The following is a 22087-nucleotide window of genomic DNA, read 5'->3' on the forward strand; positions in this document are numbered from 1 at the left end:
ACGGCCTTCCCTGGGCTCCTCCTCTCCGGCGACAGAAGCACTCGTCGGATCGTCGTCGCCCGTCGTCAGCGCAGATGGAACTGCCACTAGTCTGAAGGAAGCGCAGACGGAACTGCCGCTTGTCTGAAGGAAGCGCAGACGGAACTGCCGCTATCCGAAGGAAGTGCAGACGGAACTGCCAGAAAGAAACGCAGACGGAACTGCCACAAGGAAACACGCCGACGAAACTGCGACGGGAAAATGTAGACGGAACTGCCACGGAAAAACGCAGACGGAACTGCCACGGGAGAACACAGACAGAACTGTCACGAGAGAACGCAGACGGAACTGGCACGAAAGAACGCAGACGGAACTGCCGAAAGAGAGAGAAAACTATATGATTTCTTCATGAAAATAGGTAAACAACGGATGATAATGGTGTTTGATCATTCGACTCGGAAAAAACACAAGACAGAGAAAATAAGCTAGTCGATGAGGTAAAAAGTATCAAAGGAGTGACAAAAAGAAAAGGAGAATAGCATAGAAAAATATAAAAACTACGGTGATTTCATCGCAAGGAAAACAACCTATCCTCTTCAAGGAGGATACCATGGCTCTGATACCATGTTAGAAACAAGAGACTGGGAGAGGAATCTGAAAAGTGTATTATTCAGTTGTGATCAAGTTGTCCATTCAAGTTGTCTAGAATGTTACAATATAAAAGGGTATTTATAGGTACTAAGAGAATCGTAATAATAAAGACGTAATCTCCTACAATAAATATTCAGATATACTAAATAATACTAATTGATCCTAATTGATCCTAATTATATTCTAACAGTCCTCTTCTGGGCTGGGGTCCTCTTCGTCACCCAGTCGCCCTTGGTAAGTCCATGCATCATCACTTCCCCTGTTCTCCCTTTCCCAGATTGCCTTCTCCCTATATTTTGAGATGATGTTGAATTGGTAATCAATTAATTTGTTAGTGACTGAATCTTGAATTTGTTGCTGTCTTGCTGAATAATCACCGAGTTTAATTTTTTTTTCTTTGCTAAAAATCATCAGAGTTGATTATCATCGAACCTTGAATTTGTTGCTAGCTTGCTCAAACACCCCCTATTATCTTTTCTATGCACTACTTGGGTATGTTACAGTTTTCATATGACCGGGCTTACAATTTGTTGCTGTCTTGCTCAAACACCCCCTATTATATTTATCTCTACAGTCTTCATATTGTACATTGCTTCATGATTTCAGTTTGTTTTTGCATGATATACTTCAACTGATAGCTTGTTTCCCCTGAATGAATTAAAATAAAGGTGAATCACTAGTTCCCTTAATCACTTAGGTGACACCTTTGAGAAGGCTTTTGAGGTAACTTCTCTGTCTTATATGTTTCCACCTTAGAATTGGTTTATGTCCACAGTTCATAACAAGTTACATGACTTTGTTTGAATTAGTTGGGAAATGTTTCTTCCACGCTTGAAACATCAAACCTGATCTATGTCTATTAATGATGTTTTATTATAGGGTAACAATGTAGTAACATCTTGCTTTCAGAAAAAAACAGAATTGTTAACTAGCTGAGACACATAGTTAACTACTAATTTGATTCTTCATTATCTGGTGTATGGGAATTGTATCATTTCAAGTATTGAAACAACATAACATTGTTCATCTCATTGCTGCTTCTCAAATTTCTTCAGGAAGGTCGAATGATCGTGGAGAGCAAGACAGCAGAACTGAAGACTCAAATCCGGCTTAAAGGAAGTCACGAGGACAATGAATCACAACTCAAGGCATCTCGAGAAGTATTGCCAACTATGTAATTGTGTGTTCTTGCCTCACTAATTTTTTTGACATAGTATTATGTAATTAAATACATCTATAAATTATTTTTATAGACAATATATCAAGATTAATTTTTTTTTAATTACTAAAGTGAAAAGATCAATATGTATTACGCGGCATATATTCGAGTCAGTTTATGAGCTAATGAGCTGAGTTTATTTAAGCTTAAGTTCGACTCATTTAATTTATGAGTTTAAATTTAAGCTCAAGTTCGGCTCACCAGCTCATGATTTCAACTTATCGAACTATTAATGAGTCGAACTCGAGTTGGCTCCTGAGCTGGTTTGATTCACTTCTAACCTTAGTGATGAGAAGAGAAATTTTTTTTTATGGCGGTAATAATAGTTGTTTCAGTATGAAAATATGAGATGGCTGAAAGAAAAAAAAAAGAAAAAAATAGATAAAATTATAATTTCACAATAAAATTATTTTAAAATATTTAAATATAAAATATGATTATTATATAATTAATAAATAATTTAAATTCTAGCCATCAATTCAAATTTTCAATAGTTATAATTTATAAAAAAATTTAGTTCATGAAAAATCAAAATATTCTTTTTTTTCTTCATTAAAGAAGGCTCCATAAAATTATTATCTTATTAAGTAGTGTATACAAAGAAAAATAAAAAAAAAATATTAAAATACCATTAACTATAATTAAGTAAAATGAAATAAATATATTAAGTTTCATATCGATTATATATAATGTAAGAATCATATAGAAGCATATTAAGTTTCATATATAATATTAAAATTCTCCTAAAACTCTAAGCAATCAGAATCTTATAGGATTCATCCAGTATAATGCAATACAAGTTTGGTTGGAGGGGAAAAAAATAAGTGAAATTTTTTATTTATAATACACTATTTAAAAAGAATATCTTATTGTGTTAGTAATATTTTACGTGTAGATTTAAAAAGTAAAAATATTTAAATTTATTTTTATTTTTATGAGTTAAAATTTTTTATAATCAAATATTGAACTCACTCTAAAATTTTAATTTAATATAAAATTTATCTATTTTTTTTCTTTAAACTTAGATTTTATCTTTTATTATTTTATCATTTATAAATATTAAATGACCTTTTCATATATAAAATACTTTTGTCAAAAAAAATGAAATTATAAATTTATATTTTAGTATCATCTTAATTATTTTTATTGATTGTCTAATTCTAATATTAATATAAAAAATATATTACATTCATAAATGAAATATATTCTAATAAAAAACTCTTGATTCAATCATAAATAAGTTTTATTAAATTCAAATAAGAGAACAAAAAAAAGGGATATATCTACCTAAGAAAATTGTTTGATGTGCTATGCAAATTAAATGCACACGTCTTATAGGGTTGACTTAAAACTTAGCTTGAGCCCAACTACCTTGAGTAAGGGAATGTATTTGCTGCTCTAGTTAAAATTGCCACACACTAAATACATGAAGAACACTTTAAAAAAAAAAAAAGAAACAAAATGAAGAATAAATTAAAGTAAAACCTGACTTATAGAATAATTATATAATAGCTTTTGTAATTAAAATAATAATTTTATAATCAAAATATAATACTTGATACACTTTTATTGTAATTAAATTAAAAATTTCTTTTTTTTTAAATTAAGGAGATTTTTTTTATCTTTTTTATATTTTATCCTCTTTTCACTACTACATTTTTTTATATATTAATATTAGTTATTAATTTAACAATTAAAATGTAACACATAATATTTTTTTATTACAATTAAAATTAAAATATATCGTTAATGTAACAATCAAAATGTATCACATTGTACTCTATTTTATTATAATTAAAATAATATTTTTTTTTTCAAAACTAATAAATTTTCTCTCTTTTCTTCACTCATTTTTTTTTAGGATTTTAATCAATATGCCACAATTTCTAAAAGTTATTATCTAAACATGTCACATAATATTCTCTTTTTGTAATTAAAATATATATATATATATATATATATATATATATATTTTTAAATTGAAGACCTCTCTCCTTTTTTGTTTCTCTATTTCTCTTCCTCCTTTATCACTCTATCTCTTATATATATTATTAATAATTTATTATATCTATTACATATTACTAATTTCACAACCAATATATATATATATATATATATATATATATATATATATATATATATATATATATATATATAACACTTTCTAATTACAATTTAATTAAAAAAAAATTTACAAATCAATGAAGTCTCTTCTTTCTCCTCTTCTCTTTTCTATGTTCCCTCTCTACTCACATAGCTCTTTTATATATTATTACTAATTATTAGTTGATCATTTAACAATCAAAATATATCACATAATATTTTTTATTATAATTAAAACTACTTTATTATATATTTTTAATTTGATAATCAAAATGTGCCACATAATACTCTTTTTTATTGTACTTGAATAAATTTTATATTTCTTTATTTAATAAATTTTTTAATATTTATTATAAGAATATTAAATATTATTAATTTTTAAGTTATAATAAAAAATCAAATATTAGAATATAATTTATTTTAAAAAAAATTTATAATTCTATAATATTATTACTAATAAAAATACTAATATTTTTCTAATACAATTTCATTCATATATAGTATTTAAGTAACAGGATATTAATAAAGTTCAAGATGTTGATTGATATGATGTAATAAGAGAATATCTATGACTAATTAAAAGACGATCATTCAAAAATCAAACTATTTAAAAACCTATTTACATAACAACATTAAAGGAAAATATCTATGAAGCAAAGAATATATAGTTTTTTTGAGACAAAAAGTGTGCACGTGTGATCCAAAGCAATAAGCATGAATGTATGAAGCGTGGTGGGAGTGTCATCTGTGGATATGCACTATCATAAGCTGTACCATATGTGAGTGCCCAACTTTGTAGCCTTTGACTTTGTGTGTTGTTTTTGGGGAACCAAGAAAACTTCACACTACTCTTACATCTGCATCTCTTTTCTAAACTTACACTATATCATTACCAAATAATATATCTTAATTTTATGATCTTTGTTTCGTGTTGGGTTGCTCGTTAGAACGATGAAGGGTTGAATGTTAAATGTTGGCCCTAATAATGCTTCTTTCAAGTACAATCTCCCTTTACTTGTTTAATGATCCAAATTAAACAGACAAGCTTTTGTCATGCCTGTATATACTCCCTGTAATACCTTATTGACTAACACTTTAATACCACATTTAACACTAATGATGAGTTTCTTATTGGTTCCAATTTCCTTCCCTTTCATATGAAACAATTCCATATTTTTCCTATACTTCACATTCTCCACTGCTCTCCGACCCCTCTCCGTTTCTTTCCCAAATTAGACGGACAAGCTTTTGTCATGCTTGTTTAATAATAGCGGGTACTATTTGTGCGTAGTTGGGAAATGGATAATATCGGTGTTTATAGTAATAGTAGTAATAGTATGTAGCCATGGAGAGGATTATAATTCGTGACTTCTAAGGCCTTTACAGCAAAATCTAAAACCATGAAAGCATGAAATCAAATCTTAGTTACTTACTAAAAAAAGGTACAAAACAACTCACGAGTTTAAAAGTTTGGTTTAGGAAATGCCACAAATATGTCAATATATATAATTACATATACATATGATGATCAACACATTTTCATTAATAAATTTCATATTGTTTTTTATTCATAATATGAATAGGATAAAGATAAAACTGAAACATTTAAATAACGCAAAAAAAAGTAAAAATTAAAGAACAGTTCATCCAACATTATTGTTAAAGAGAATATATATTAAAATTTTCTCAACCACAATTATGGATGAGTTTTGTAAACACTTATTCTAGCGTTAAAGAGTTTATCACTATCATGAGAAACGTGATATCCCTTTTTTGTTGGGTGAATCTAAACGTAATAATATATAGCTATATATATTAATACTAGTACTAGCTAGTATAATGGGAGCAATAGTGGTAAGAATGTTAAAATGATTTTGCTATTTAATTAGTACTATCTTTTTTATATCTAATATTTACTTTCTAGGAAAAAATGTAGTAATAATTTTGACAATATGTAGCGAAAAAAATGACAACTTCAATAAAAATGTAGAATATTTAAAAAAAAAGAAATAATTATATACAAAATACAAAAATATAATAAAAAAAAAAGTTTATGACTACATATAATACATAAAAATAATTACTTGTAAATATTTATCGTATTAAAATACGAAGAGGGAGTTGTATATATGAATAGGGTAGTGTACGTTGGGGACAACCTAGGAAAATAGGCTGTGGCCTGTTTTCCGAAAAAAGACAACCCATAATGCTAAAAAAGATTTTTGATCCTCTGAAGTTTGGAGAATATTACGGGTGAATGCCATTGCAAATTTGCCAGGAAAAGAAAAGCAGAAGAGGAGAGGAGAACTTATTATATCACGTGATAAAGTTGATGATTGTGATACGATATAATAACGAGATGAGATGAAGGGTGGGGCCAAATGGTGATTTAATAATGCAAGTGAAGTGAATTAAATGTGTGGTCAGGGGGTTGTGTAGGTTATTGGGACCGTCAGGTGTGTACATCTGCATCATCTTCTCCAACATGCGCGCAACCAGATTCTCTCTTATAGAAAAGGCTTCTGACCACTAAAATTATTATTTTTCATTTGAATATAATATATTAAGCATTTTTATATTTAGTTTTTACACAATATATTTTAATAAATAATTAATTATTAAATACTGATATAATTGATATTTTTTATTCTTAAAATAATTATTCTAACTTTTTTTTAGGTGTATTCTCTTGTTAATTAAAAATAAACAATAATAATAATTTAGTAATTTTATAATTAAATTTTAATTTTAAGTTACTCAATTAGCGTATAATGATTAATAAAAATAATATGAGCAGGAGACAATAAAAATTTAACCATAATATATTAATAATATAAAAAAAATTATATTGGTACTCAAAGTTTTTTTATTTAATCAAAATTTTCTATTTATTAATTTAAATAAGAATACAAAAATATGATCAATTTGTATATTAATCTCATTTTCCTAGTCTGCAAAAGTAATACATTTTATTTTCATTTTTGATGGCGGTAATGAACCACAAATTTCTTTTCATTTTCATATTTTTGTTAATATAACTACAAAAGATTTTACAAATCTAATTTTTGTAGTGTCTAACTATAAAAATAAGACTAAATGCACAAATTAATAAACTTATATTTTGTTATTTAAATAAGAGGTAATGACCAAATCAGTACCCGAAAGATTAAAACGCTGACATTGCGGTACCTGACTATTGTTAACGACAAAATGGTACCTGGATGATTTTAAAATCTGACAAACGTATCCATAACCTGGCCGGACCTAAGCTCCGGTGAGGAGAATGCCTACGTGGTCACCGGATTATGCTGACATAACATGTTTTAATTGAGTTGTCATTTCTAATTAATTAAATTGCTAGCCTAGGTGGAAATTAGGTTAATTGGAATTCAATTTTCCCCTAAACCATTAGTCTTTGCCCTAATCCCAAATCAACAACGCTCTCTGTTCCTTCATTCGCAGTAGGGGATCCAAGATTGGAAGATGCATTCTGCAAGGGCTCGTGGAAAATCTGCAACGCTGAGAAGGCAGCCCTCGATGCAAGCCTGCGACGTGGATGGTGCTTCGGGCATTGTGAGTAAAAGTTACGATGGCTGTTGCTTTTGTCCCCTTCCGGTGGTTCCGTTGAAGTCGAAGACAAGTAGCAACCCTGATAGATGGTTTCTACGCTGCCCTCTGTGGAAGGTAAGATTGGAAGTGTGATGAATATGTGAGGAAGTAGAGTAATATCCCTTCTTGGTTTATCGTCTGTTCTCATTCATTTTTAGATTTCGATTGTTCTCTGATGTTTGAACTCTTCGTGTTGTGCCAGAACACAGAAATGCGTTGCGGGTATTTCCAATGGTTGGATGAAATACAAGCGGAATGTGTGGAAGGAGAAGTTTCTTCAGAGAACAGTAATATGCTAGGCAAATCAGAACCCAAAAAGAAAGGCAGAATCAATGTTGACTGTGGGGATGGCCAGGAAATTCAAAGGATAATGATGGTACTGTCTGTGGTGAATGACATGAAGGAGAATCTGAAGAGGGTTGAGTTGTGCCTAATTTTTATGTGTATTTTGATTGGGTTAAATGTGGCTTTGATTATGTTTATGGTGGCTAAGTAGGTAGACATTGTAGATTATAATAGTATAACAGTCAGAGATTGAAATTTTGTAATCTTGTCCTCAATGTAATTGAGATAAATTAATGTATGCTGTGTTCTTGTTGTGCTTTGTTTGAGTTGTTGTTGTGGTGATTTAACCAATATACATGGAGTTTATGTAAGCCATGTCAATTAGTTTTGTAAACATAAACTGAATAAAACACCAAAATAACATCCAGTTATAACCATTAACTACTTAGAGTAACAAAGTTCAGGCCCCAAATAAGACAACCAAAATGACACATGTTCATAGTACCTGCTACAGACCCAAGATCACAATAACAAAACACAGAAACACTAGGTTAGCACTTACATGCCATAATGGCAGTTGGGTGCATTTTAAGTAAATCATGTCCAAAATGCAAATAACAACAAACTAAAAAATCCAAGAATCTAAGCTCATTTCTTGTCATTTCTTGATGGCTTTGATGGTGGTGGTCCGGATGGCTTTTTCTTCTTCAAGGATGGGGTGGGCATGAAGCCTGTGAACCTGCTCTGGGTGGCTGGGCTTGCTGCTGCCATGGTCTCCCTAGTCACAGTTGGGGGCCTAAATGGTGCTGTAGGTTGGGCCTGAAGACTGGGCCTAGGTAATGGACCTTGAGGCTGAGGCCCAACATTGGATGGAGATGCAGAAATTTGGGATCTAGACCGAACTTCAGGGCTGACAAGACTAGGTTGAGCAGGGGGTGGTGGTGCAGCTGCTGCATTTTGTGCTGGGGTTGGAGTTGTTGTAGTGGCTGCCATTCCTCTTCAAGTGGTGCTGCCCATTCCTCTTGGTGGAACTGTATTGCCCCTAACAAAAGATGGTCTGCCTCTCCTCTTTGGTGCTGGTGATGGTTCTGAGCTAGCTGGTGGAGCACATGGGTTGGTTGCTGCTGGTATGGTGGCTACATTAGGGGCTGAAGCACTTGCTGTAGTGTTGCCATTATTGATGTTATTCTGCATCAGTTTGTGCATTCATTAAATCAAATCTTCTATGGAGACAGATCCAACAATTTAGTACAACAAGGTAAAATAAATCACTAACATTTACCTGATCAGGCTGAGTTTGTGGATGGTTTTGAGTGAGCTCTTCCTCATCTGCAACATATGCAGCGTGTGCAGCCTCCATGGTCTCCTCCCAGTTAGCTTCTTGCTCCCTAGCTTCATCCTCATCAAGATCTGGTTCTTCAGCTGCTGCTCCACTTCCTTTGTCAGGACAAGTTCTGCTATTATGTCCAGCCTTGCAAAAAACACATGAGATAGGAGAAGCAGCATTAATAAAGTTCTGCTATAAGGTAAAGTAAATGCATTTAAGTAATGGATTTTGTTTTGCTCACCCTTTTGCAGGTTTGGCATGTTATCTGTCCATATCTTCTCTTGGCCTTGTATTGGCTGCCAGAACTTTGCTCAGTGCTATTCTTTCTTCTCTTCTTTGTAGGTCTGCCAATAGGCCTCTTGTATGGAGGGGGCAGACATGGCAGCCCTTCGTGATGCTCCCAGTACTCCTGACTCGGTATGCTATTAATGTGAAACATATAAGTTCTATTATAAGCCTCGATAGTGAGTTTGTGATGGACATAGTCTTCAGGTTTCTCGTTCTTTCTTTGGATTGCTGCAATCCCATGACAGCATGGTAGTCCAGTGAGCTGCCATTTTCTGCATGAGCATATCCTCTCTCGTGTATTGACTCTGACTCTATGCTGCCATTTTGTTACTTCAAACTGATTGTGCTCATCATCACCACACCATTGTGCTTCCCAGTAATTGGCTTGTCTTTTTTCTTTCTCTAACCTACTGACCTGTACAGGGGCTATTTGTCCAGTATAAGCCATCAGTGAGTCTTTGTGAGTTGCCATTGTCTTCATGATGTAGAACCTAAGCTCCTCAAGCATTGTCAAGATGCTCTTCCCCCGAAGTCCCACAATTGTTGAGTTAAATGATTCACAGTTGTTGCTTGTCAAACTGTCTATCTTTGGCCAGTCTGAAAACCTTGATCTCGACCACTGTTCTTGTTCAAACTTTGACAAATACTCCCAAGCCTGTTTGTTGATCCGTTTCACAGCTCCCATTGCATCATTAAATTCCTGATCAGTAGTTGCCTTTGCACATTGCCAAAATGTTGCCTTAAGTTCCTTATCCTTCCATCTCTTGTTCAGATTTCTCCACATATGCATACAACAGAATCTGTGCTTCACCCCTGGCATGACGTCCTGTAATGCTGGGATTAAACCCTGCATTGAATGGTAACCACAATGAATTAGAGGACATTTGAAAACTAATTTATGTATACTTACAGGAACTCAAAAAACATTAAGATAGTCCACATCACCTTTTGCTGGTCTGACATAAAAACCCAGCCATTCTCATTGAAGTCCCCAATGTCTGTGTGCAACTCCTCCAAAAGGAATCTCCAATTTTCCCTAGTTTCTGCATCAACAACCCCATACGCTATTGGAAACAGCTGATTGTTCGCATCCTGACCAACTGCTGTTAATAATTGCCCTCCAAAGTACCCTTTCAAAAACGTTCCATCCAAAACAATAAATGGCCTACACCCTGCTCTAAAGCCATTTTTGCAAGCAGCCAAACAGATGTACAAGTTTCTGAACTTAGGCAACCCCTCTGGCTGTGGAGTAGTCCCCATGTTGGCTCTTGAACCAGGATTTGCCTTCATGATTTCGTTAAGGTAGTCTCTGAGCCTTAGGTATTGATCTTTCTCTATTCCCTCGATAACTTCCTTGGCTTTGACCATAGCCCTATACATCATCCTCTCGTTGACTGAGATGTCATACTGCACTTTAAATCATTCCTGTGCCTCTCTCTGCAGCATGTTGGGATGGATCCTCAGCTTTGGGACCAATTCCTCAGCAACCCAAGCACATGAAACAGATTTACTTTTGTTACTCCTGGGGAACGTATGCTCATCCACAAATGTCTTTATCTGAAAGGATGCTGGGTAGTTGGTCCTGGCACAGTAGCACAACCAAGGGCAGTCTGGATCATAGCAGATCACCCTACACCTCTTCCTCTCATTCCTAAGGTAGAACACCTGTCTCCCAATTTGTATGTTGTACTTCTGCACTGCTGCTTTGAACTGCTCCATGGTCTCAAACTCCATATTCAACTCCAGAGTTATTTTTCCATATGGCGTGTTGGGATTATGTTGAGGAAATACAGTTTCCTCTTCGTCATCAGTTGCAGGGGGGCTACAGAGTTCTTCGGATTCATATTGGTACATCTCAGGTTCACTATCACCATCTTCTCTATTCGGGTTAGGCACCTCTACCCTTGGTGCTTCATCCTCATTTCCAGGTACAATTCTTTGCCCAGATGGTTGAGGCCTTGGATGATTTCTCCTTGCATTATCCCTCCCACTAGTTTGTGTTACATTATCTGCTGTAAAGTCAGTTGAGATACATGAGAATTGAAGCAATTTCTATTCACATCTACTCTAACTAAAGAAAAAAACTAATTTACCTGTTGGGTTTTCTGTAACAGGGTCCTCTGCCCTTTCCTCATCCACGAAAGATTCTCGAAATTCAGAACCTCCATTGAGACCAGCAACATCATCAGCATTGGTCTCCTCGGTGGGTTCATTCCCAGCTTCAGCTTCTCCATGGTTACTCTCATTTACACCCTCATTCTCGGCAGCTCTTCTTTCTCGGGGTAAACCACTAGGGGCTGGTCTTGGATGTCTCTTTCTAACCTTCTTAGCCGGTTTCTCCGGAGCTGATGCTCCTTCAGTGTCCTTCTCCGCATTCCCGTCATTGGCAGCTTCTTCCCCTGCACCACTCTCACCTTTGTTCGACTCGTTAACATCAACAGTTGCCTCAGGTACACCGTCATTCATATTCTCCTTCACAGCCACACTCAACCCCATCTCCAATTCATTAACCTCACCACTGGTCTCATTCACACCTTCATTCTCCGTCTCATTAGCATGACCGTCAACCTTATTAGTAACTTCATCCTCCTTCACACTATCACCATCTGGATTGACTTCAACCACACTATCACTACTACCATCAGAAAAGACTTCTTCATCTATGATTTCAGGGTTTGCGTCAATGGGGTGATCAAAATATAGGTGTACAGTGTTGTCATTCTTCATCGCACTCTCACACATTCTCATGACTTCAGCATCTGTCCTAAGCACTCTAAGACCCTTACCTAACTCTAAACCAGGTTCTAGCCAGTACACCTCACTGTATCCAGGGTAACCCAAGTCTAAAAATAAACCCTCGACAAAGAACATGTTACATGTCTCCACATTCACCCTGTGTATCTCAGTTACTAAACCCCCGTCGTATATCACATTACCGTCAACACCCCTTTTCAAGGCACCCATGTGATGATAAACAAAGGTAACTAGACGATCCATCTAAAAAATCGTAGAGGGAAGATACAATGAATAAAACAATCAACATGATAATAATGCTGTCGACAGAAGGCACGTAAATGAGAGGATGGAGTGAAGGTGAACTTACCTCTACGTAGCGTTCTTCCTTGCGAAGACTGGGGTTGTGATGATGCCACTACCAACCCCTCCCTGTTGACGCTACGACTTCGACAATGTCTCTCAAATCCTCTTCGTTCTTCTTCGTGCCAAGTAACCAGGGCAACGTCTCTCTCTCTTTACGTGACCCTTCAGTTTTACTCTTAGTGAAACACTAAGTCACAGTAACTCACCCAGCAGTAACAACACTTGTTTGATTTGGGATTATGGCAAAGACTAATGGTTTAGGGGAAAATTGAATTCCAATTAACCTAATTTCCACCTAGGCTAGCAATTTAATTAATTAGAAATGACAACTCAATTAAAACATGATATGTCAGCATAATCCGGTGCCCACGTAGGCATTCTCCTAACCGGAGCTTAGGTCCAGCCAGGTTATGGATACGTTTGTCAGATTTTAAAATCATCCAGGTACCATTTTGTCGTTAACAATAGTCAGGTACCGCAATGTCAGCGTTTTAATCTTTCGGGTACTGATTTGGTCATTACCTCTTTAAATAAAAATTATATTACTCAATCATTGATATTTATTGTTGTGTATAATGTAAATAGGATTAACTCAAATGACATAACATTATCTATAATTTTATATAAATAAATTATAACTTATATACAAAAAATTATCAATTATATATATATATATAGTTTATGTCTTCTATCTAGTTATTATAAAAAATTTAATTAGATTTATTATTCATTCAATAAAATAAACAAAAATATTATAATTTAGATATGATAAAAATAAAAAAATTACACCTTAACAAATATGAATATTATAATTATGTAACGACTAAATTTTTAGTAGGTCTAAATACTATCAATTATTAAGCGCTACTTCTGAGTAAATTTATAAAACTCTAGACTTTGTACTTAGGGCTGGGCATGGTTTGGATTTTTATTAAACCAATTTTTGAAAATCCAGTTTTAAAATCAGTTTCTTTAAACAAAAATTCAATTTTCAAACCATAATTTTTTTAAAAGTAAAATTAATACTAAAGTCATTTTAAAGTGTATAGGTTCATTACAACTAGAATTTGGTTCTTTATAAATCTAATGACAATAGCTAATCTATATAACATTTAATCATTCTCAAGATATCAAAAGAATACCACTAAAAAATCTCTCTAAAATCTCTCTAAATCATCCTCAGGTGCCCAACTACTGCTTCCAGTGCCTTAAGCACCTTCAAGACTTCTCCCTGCAGCTCTACAATCCTTTCATCGGCCGCAGCATAAAATGGCACCTCATCTATCATGAAAATGATTTGGCATCAGAAACATTCCAATCTTTTAACCAAAAATGTATTTAAAAAAGAATGCTCATTTCGTTAGGTACATAAAAATGAGAACAGGAATCTAAACTTAAGTCAAATTGGACTCTGCACAAAAATTAGGCTCAAGAAAAGAGCATCGACCAACACAAATCTAATTGAACATAGAATTTAGCACACCTTAATAATCCAAAATCACTAGTTGCTGTTAAAATACAGGGAAAATCATAGGTTCATTATGTAAAATTACAGGAGAGAATGCTGTCTCTGGATCTTCCTTCCCTGATATAAGTACCTACAGGCATTTAATCCAAAGAAACAGCAGCCAATAAAACTTCAGCATGATTCATAAACTAATGCATGTTCATATATCTCGCAAGACAGCAGCAGTGTTTAAATAAAAAATTCATATAAATTGAGAGTTATGTACTCAAGAATCTACTGCTGCAGAATCAGAATTCAGTTTCTTTCTGCACAAGGCACCATTTTTCAAAAGGGGAAGCATTTTTATAACTCATAAATTTCTTTAGGGATATGCAGCCTAGTATATCTAATCTAATCATGCAACTAAACATAGGTTCAGAACTTCCCTAAACAACAATAACATGAAATAAAACTAAGATTCATTCAGAGGCCCAGATTGGCAGTAGTAAATCTAACAATTTTCGGTTTTTACTGCCTAATTCTGCAGAAAAAGCTTTGGTGTATTTTATTGATTCTCAACTATCCTTAAGCTTAATCTCAGCCCCAAGTGTTTGATTAGCATTCAATCATCACAATATAAAATCACCTATTTAGAAGATCAATTAAACATTCGCCATAACATAATCAAGCACAAATCCAGCAACACAAACTCAACCAATACAGCAAAATTTGCCCATTCAATGATGTAACAATCTAAATTCACTCTCCTCATACAATTTGTGAGTAGAGTGCATGGTGAAGTAAAGTGATGAAGACAGAAAAACTAGTAAGTTAATCACCTGCACCAGTGTGGATAATTACAACAGCCAACTTGATGTTCCTCCCACGAATCACAGCCCTGCACACAAACAACCCCAAACACATTTCTGAAAAATCAAGGCCAAGAAATGAAAACAAAACCAAAATCCCACATCCAAAACCAACACAATACATTCAAATTGTAGGTCATGCTTGGATGATATTGAGCTAAAATCACAAGTGTATGACTCAATCACGAACTATCTTGAAAGTCTTACCATGCAAGTCTAAAATTCTTCTCCACTTTCAGTTCATAGTAATTGAACTCAAAATAAAAGCCATTATATTCATAAAGCAAATAAAACCTCAAACTTGCCTCAACAACAATTCCTTGTTCCACTACATCTCAATATACATTACATATCTCCATTCTCCAAAACAAGACAGCAGCTTCCTCAACATACAATCCGTGCTCAATTATATTACTTTCTTATGCAACATCCTCAAACCCCCAAACAATAGCTAAAAATCGACATTTTCACTTAAAATGCAAAAAGTAAACACTATCATTATCTACTTAGTTAGCTGCCATTGTTATTGTTGTTCACTCATAATGCTGAATCGTACCTTCTCCAAAACTCCACCATCCAAACACGCACTTAATAGAAAGAGAGAGAGAGAGGTTTTACTTGATGGAATCGAGATCGGAGCAGACATTGAGCCACTGAGCAGGGTCACCAAACACGTGCTCCGCCCTGAACACAGCACCGAGGACGGCCGGAACTTTTGTCCGGTGCTTGAGGAGCCAGTCCTTCTTGAGGATCCCACCGACAACCGTAGGAGGCGGTGGCGGTACTTCAGCGTTGGAATCCTTGGGCTTGCGTTCGAAGAGGTAGATCTTGGAGAGGTCAGAGAGGGCGAGGGTGTTGATTGGGTCACGGCGAGAAAAGGCGGACGGCGCCTTGAGGGTACCCAGAGAACGGAGAAGAACAGAGCTGGGTCACGGCGAGAAAAGGCGGACGGCGGAACCGCGGATGGCGGAACAGAGCAGTGGCGCGACGCGCTCGTGGTGGTGGTGGCAGCTACGAAACTGCAGTGCCGGTTGCCTGCTCCGGTGCGGCGGTGCCGGCTGCGGGCGAAGGAGAAAAGGATTCGTGACGGTGCTCTGGATCTGGATTTTTTGAGAATCAAAAGTTAAGAATTAGGGTTTTGTGAGATTTGGATCTAGATCCGGGATTAAAACCGTTTAAATGGATTGGAGTTAAAACTAAATTATAAAATAAATTTGGTTTGGTTTGAATTTTTTTGGTTTAAAATTGGTTCTTTTTTAATGGTTTGGTTTGAATTTTTTTGCCCACCCCTATTTGTACTATATATACACACAAGAATCTGCTATGTTATCAGATTCGTATATGTTAGTCCAGTTTTATATGTCTTATAATTTTAGTGTTAAAATTCAATTACAGATAATAATAGATAAATTATCACAAAATTTTCAAAATTAATTATGTGAAAAACTACGGTGTTACACTATATATATAAACTTATATATTATTATTAATTAAAGTGATAAAATATAATGTGTATATATAAATATTTATTAATTATTAAAATTTAATTTGACATATTAAAAGCAATAGATTTAATATTGTATGTATTGCCATTAATAGAAATAGTTAATTTATTATCTATATTTTTTTAAGTTAAAAAAAATATTTTTAATTATTTAATAAGATGATCCTTAAATAGTCTTTCAAAGTAATGAGAACTGGAGTTAAAAAAAAAAACTCTAGCAGAGAAAGAGTACGTACTCCGTACTCAAAGAGAATGAAAGAAGGAGAAAGCGGGAGCGAGCGGTTGAGGGTGAAACACGGTGAGGAAGATGTCCATGCCATCGGAAGAGATAAGGGGAGAGCGTGGGTGAGTGTGTATCCGGTGTTAAGGAGGGTTCTTCTCAAGAGGGGTTAGGAAAGCCATCCAATGTCTCTTTTAGAGATAAAGTCATTGGTGCAGAAAAGTCTAAGATCTTTGCATTAGTAGGGTCTTTATCTGGGGATGGTATCGCGACGGTGACAGGTAAGCAGGGTGATTCTCGTCCACCAAGTGTCAGTTTTACCAAGGAGGCAAAGAGCTGTCTAGCTGAACCTTATAAGGAAGCCATCGTGATCAAGGTGCTGGATAAGTATTATGGCTACACGGCTCTCATGCATAAGCTCCGGATAGTATGGCGCATCAAAGGAGGGTTTGATTTGTTGGATGTGAGATTTGGATATTTTTTGGTTAAATTTGATATTGCTGGGGATCGTGAGAAAGTCATTCTTGGTGGCCCGTGGTTGATAGACGGTCACTATGTTGCAGTAAAGCCATGGGATGTGGATTTTAGGCCATGCGAAAAATCTTTTGGATCAACGCCAGTATGGATTCGAGTCTCGGGACTTCCAATTTGGTGCTACCAGGAACAAGCAATGCTGCGAATTGCTTCTGCAATTGGGATTTCGGTGAAAGTAGATTTGACTACTAAGCTTGCAGAAAGAGGAAAATATGTCCGAGCTTGTGTTCAAATTAATCTTGAGTTGCCTGTAATCAAACATATTATAGTGGAGGGTGTGACTTATGAAGTGGAGTACGAGAGTTTACAGTTGATTTGTGCTACTTGTGCACGGTATGGGCATGATAAATCGTTGTGCATGGAGAAGGAGTCCTTGGAAGGAAACATAAATTCCTTTGGTGATGGAAAAAATAATGAAGCCCCAACACTAGTGCCACACAACAATCATGAGATTCAAAAAGAGGCTGAATCAGAAGCTCGTGATTTGGGTGAGAAATTAGGAGTTGTTAAAGGGAAGGATGTGGTTACGGAATCATTGGCTCCTCACGTGCCTGATGGTCTTGTTAATGAGGCATGCATGGATGATGGAGAGGGCTGGCAACAAGTGCTGCGTAAGAAAAAATTTTCAATGGGCCAGTCATCAGGTTTGAAGGACCAAGATGGAAAGCAGCACAAGTTTGGTTCGAGAAGGGTTCCAAGGCCCAATTTGCATGGTGATGGAGGCAAATCAACTGGCATTAGGATGAGGAAGCAAGAAAAACATGAAATTGCGCCATCTCCATCGCGCAGAACTCCTGCACGTCGTGGAATTTCTCTACGGAAGCGTCCTCGGCCTTCCTCCTTGCAGAACTCGCTAGTTGATAAAAATGGTGGCACAACGGAGGAAACCTTAGTAGATGGAAGCATGGCAAGTGCAGTGTCAGGGGGTCCAAAGGTGGCAATTATTGAGGATCAGAGTGTGCCAGTACCGCAGGACAAACCACCTATTGAGGTTGGTGATTCTGTTTAGAGTTTATGTTCTTATTTATTCTGTCCCTATTATTTATGGATAGTTTAAATATGATTGTTTGGAATATTAGGGGTGCTTCTAATAAGTTAGCCCGGGTGCATTGTAAGGAACTTGTTAGGAAATTTAGACCTGTTTTCTTTATTGTGGTTGAAACTCACTCCCCTTTTCAGCATTTAAAATTATTTTGGGAAAGGTTGGGGTATCACTCTGTTGGTATAGTAGAGGCAGAGGGGCATAAGGGAGGTATTTGGTTTCTATCCTCTATGAAGGGTGTTTGTTGTAAGTTCATTGATGCTTTTGATCAGGGTGTTACTGTTGAGGTTCACTTTGATAATTTAATTTGGAGGTGTAGTGGTATTTATGGCAGTCCTCAATTTAATAAAAGGGTTCTCCTTTGGGATTATCTTGTTGCACAATCCATGGTTTTTCAAGGACCTTGGATTATTCTTGGTGATTTTAATGAAGTCAAATTTTCTCATGAATCTAAGGGCTGTCAATTTTCTCATCAAAGAGCAGACATGTTTGCTACTTCATTAGGGGATAGTGGTTTGTTTGATCTGAAGACTATCGGGAGGCAGTTTTCTTGGTACAGGAAGGTGAAAAATTATGTTGACGTGGCAAAAAAGCTTGATCGAGTCTGTATAAATAGTAGTTGGTTATCTATCTTTCCAGAGGCTTATGCAGAAGTTTTAAATAGGCTTCAGTCTGATCATTGCCCTATTCTGGTGCGTTGTAAAGGTCGTCCTCAGCCTAAAGGAAATCGACCTTTCCGATTTGTTGCTGCTTGGGCTACTCATCCTGGGTATAAAGATATTGTGAACCAGTCATGGTGGTCTGGTAATAGAGGAATTCAAGGCAAGCTTTCAGAAGTACAGAAGAATTCACTAAAGTTTAACTCGAAGGTATTTGGTAACATTTTTGTTAAGAAATGTGAATTAGAGCAGCAGATTAATTATTTACAAAAGCGTTTGGAAGTGGTGGATAGTATTTATTTGTGTCAGAAAGAGCAACAGTTGCTTGATGATTATAATAATACTCTAGTGCAAGAAGAGCTCCTATGGTTCCAAAAGTCCAGAGAGCAGTGGGTAAGGTTCGGGGATAGGAATACAAGATTCTTTCATATTCAAACTCTTGCGCGAAGGAAGCATAATAAGATTCATGGCCTTTTTCTCAAGGATGGAGTGTGGGAAACTGATCCAGAGGTTCTGAGTCAAGAAGCAGAGTCTTTCTATAAAAGCTTATTCTGTCATTTGGATGATGTTAATTTGGGTTGCCTTGGTGATGTGCCTCTTCCTTCTCTGAATGAGGAAGCTTGCAATAATCTTACAGCACCAGTTACTATGGAGGAAGTCAAAACAGCTGTTTTTCACATGAACTCTTTTAAAGCTCCAGGTCCGGATGGGTTTCAAGCTTTCTTCTTCAAAGAATATTGGGAGATCATTGGTCTTGATGTTTGGAAGATGGTTAAGCAGGCATTCTCCGGTGTTACTCTTGATCCGAGAATGTTGGAGACTTTACTAGTTCTCATTCCAAAGGTTGAATCACCGGTATCTATGAAAGATTTCAGGCCGATTAGTCTCTACAATGTAGTTTACAAGATCATCACGAAGGTCCTTGTTAATAGGCTTCGTCCTCATCTTGCGGAGATTGTTGGCCCGCTTCAAGGAGGATTTATTCCGGGACGAGGAACTCCTGACAACATCATTATTGCTCAAGAAGTCCTCCACTTTATGAAGAAGACTAAATCAAAGAAAGGCACACTGGCCTTTAAGATTGATCTGGAGAAAGCTTATGACAGAGTTGACTGGAGGTTTTTAGCTCATACCCTTAAGAGCTTTGGTTTTCCTATTCCTACACTTAATTTGATTATGAATTGTGTCACTGCTTCTTCCTTATCTATTCTTTGGAATGGGAGTCGTCTGAATGGCTTTACTCCTAGCCGAGGTCTTAGATAAGGAGACCCTATGTCACCCTATCTTTTTGTGTTGTGTATGGAGCGACTGGCATGCTTTATTAGTCATCAGGTTGATTTGGGCTTGTGGGAGCCAGTTGCTATTTCTAGAGGGGGACCAAGAATATCCCATTTAATGTTTGCGGATGACTTGCTTCTATTCTGTAAAGCTACAAAGAGACAAGTGCAAAATGTGATGTTGGTTTTAGAGACTTTTTGCAAAGCATCTGGGATGAAGATTAATGTGGAGAAGTCTAAAGCGCTTTGCTCCAAGAATGTCTCTGCAACAAGGAAAGAGGTTTTCACTGGGGTATCCTCTATCAGATTTGTCCAGGATTTGGGCAAGTATCTTGGAGTTACCCTTAGCCATTCTAGGGTGACTCGTTCAGCTTTCAATGGTGTCCTGGATAAGATTCGGAGTAGGCTAGCAAGCTGGAAAGGGAGTTTACTCAATCGGGCTGGTAGACTCTGCTTGGTTAATTCTGTTGCCGCTGCTATTCCCACGTAGCAGATGCAGGTCTCTATTTTTCCCAAAGGAATCATTAGTAAATTGGAGTCTATGATGAGGAATTTTCTTTGGAAAGGACAAGTTGATGGAAGAGGATTGAATCTTGTTAGTTGGAAGGTACTAGTTACTCCAAAAAAATATGGAGGTTTGGGGATTAGAGATCCTTATTGTGTAAATATTGCTCTTCTTGGGAAGCTAGTTTGGACTTTTTTCCAGCAGCCAAACAAGCTATGGGTCCAATTATTGGATGCCAAATACCAATCATCTCTATATGACTATTTTAGTTATCCTAAGAACAAGGACTCTCCCATTTGGAGGTGTCTTTGCAAGGCTTGGAAAGTGTTGAAGGATGGGTTTGCTTGGTGTATTGGAGATTTGAACCAGAATTTTTGGTTTTCTAGCTGAAGGAGAGAAGGACGGTTATCTAATGAGATGGATTATGTCCATATTTCAGATTCGAATCTCCGGATACAGGATATTTGGTCGGTTGGTAGGTGGCATTTGGATACTCTTTATTCTCCTTTATCTCAAAATCTGAAAGATAATATTCTCTCTTACAATCCAGATGAACAAGCAGGTCCAGAAGTGGGTTGGTATTGGAGTGGGTCTGCTGCCAAAGTCTATGACTCACGCAATGGTTAGTTGTGGTTGTGTAAGCAGCTGTTTGGTTGGGAGGAGAGGGAGAATTGGCTTTGGCTTTGGCGTCAGCTTGTTCCGGAAAAGCATAAGTTTTTGGCTTGGTTGTGTCTTAAGGAGGCTCTTCCTACTGCAAGTTTTCGCTTTAGAAGAGGGATGTCGTCATCGGATAGGTGTCCAAGATGTCTTTCTAGCCAGGAATCGGTTATACATTGTATTCGGGATTGTCCAAAAGCTCAGCTTGTCTGGCAAAGGTTGGATATTCCTTGTCATCCTTTGGATTTGAAGAATTGGTTCTTGTATCATAGCAGAGAGCACCCGTTCAAGTTCTTTTCGGGACTTTGGTGGATATGGCGAGCAAGGAATAACGACATCTTTAATCCCCATGAAACTTGGCCTCCGGAAAAAGTCATTTGTCTGGCATTAACTTCAGAAAAGGAGCTTAGAAATATTTTTGAATTACAACGTATGTCCCTTCCCTCTACTCTAAATGGTTTTTGGAATCCCCCATCCATTAGTACTTTTAAGATTAATTGTGATGCTAGTTATTTTGGTTCGGGTGATAGTGTTGGTTTTGCTTGTGTTATTAGAGATTGTAATGGGAGCTGGCAAAGGGGGTGTTTGGGAATGATTGAGAGTAATAGTATTCTTCAAGGAGAATTGTTTGCTATTTGGAGAGGATATCTCTTAGCTTGGGATGTGGGTCAACGGGATGTTATTTGTGAGACGGATTGTGTGGAAGCATTTAATCTTGTTACTCAAGATGGTTTTGGGTTTATTGATCCACTGGTGCTCAAAATAAGAGATATCATGCATTGGAATTGGCGTGTTGACTTTCGTTTGATTATG

General features: G+C 36.1%; 3 protein-coding genes across 3 annotated transcripts; all 3 read right to left on the reverse strand.

Moving 5' to 3' along the window:
- Positions 1-7352: 7352 nt before the first annotated feature.
- LOC148569312 (uncharacterized) lies at positions 7353-12237 on the reverse strand. The gene is made up of 2 exons (XM_088484982.1): positions 11617-12237; positions 7353-7413 (listed from the first exon to the last, which is right to left on the reverse strand). Exons 1-2 carry the CDS (start codon positions 12207-12209, stop codon positions 7353-7355), a joined length of 654 nt encoding a protein of 217 aa, XP_088341108.1. The 5' UTR covers positions 12210-12237.
- LOC148569313 (uncharacterized) lies at positions 8846-10314 on the reverse strand. Its single transcript, XM_088483428.1, has 3 exons — positions 9415-10314; positions 9129-9317; positions 8846-9034 (listed from the first exon to the last, which is right to left on the reverse strand). Exons 1-3 carry the CDS (start codon positions 10312-10314, stop codon positions 8846-8848), a joined length of 1278 nt encoding a protein of 425 aa, XP_088339554.1.
- A 1332-nt stretch (positions 12238-13569) lies between the features above and the next one.
- On the reverse strand, positions 13570-16700 carry LOC107635101 (uncharacterized). Its single transcript, XM_088484983.1, has 6 exons — positions 16613-16700; positions 15892-15976; positions 15495-15800; positions 14847-14905; positions 14114-14158; positions 13570-13841 (listed from the first exon to the last, which is right to left on the reverse strand). The coding sequence occupies exons 1-6, from the start codon at positions 16698-16700 to the stop codon at positions 13729-13731; spliced, it is 696 nt and encodes a 231-aa protein (XP_088341109.1). The 3' UTR covers positions 13570-13728.
- Positions 16701-22087: the final 5387 nt, after the last annotated feature.

Source organism: Arachis ipaensis, chromosome B4, assembly GCF_059453495.1.
Source record: "Arachis ipaensis isolate K30076 ecotype BB chromosome B4, ASM5945349v1, whole genome shotgun sequence".
NCBI classification, from domain to species: Eukaryota; Viridiplantae; Streptophyta; class Magnoliopsida; order Fabales; family Fabaceae; genus Arachis; species Arachis ipaensis.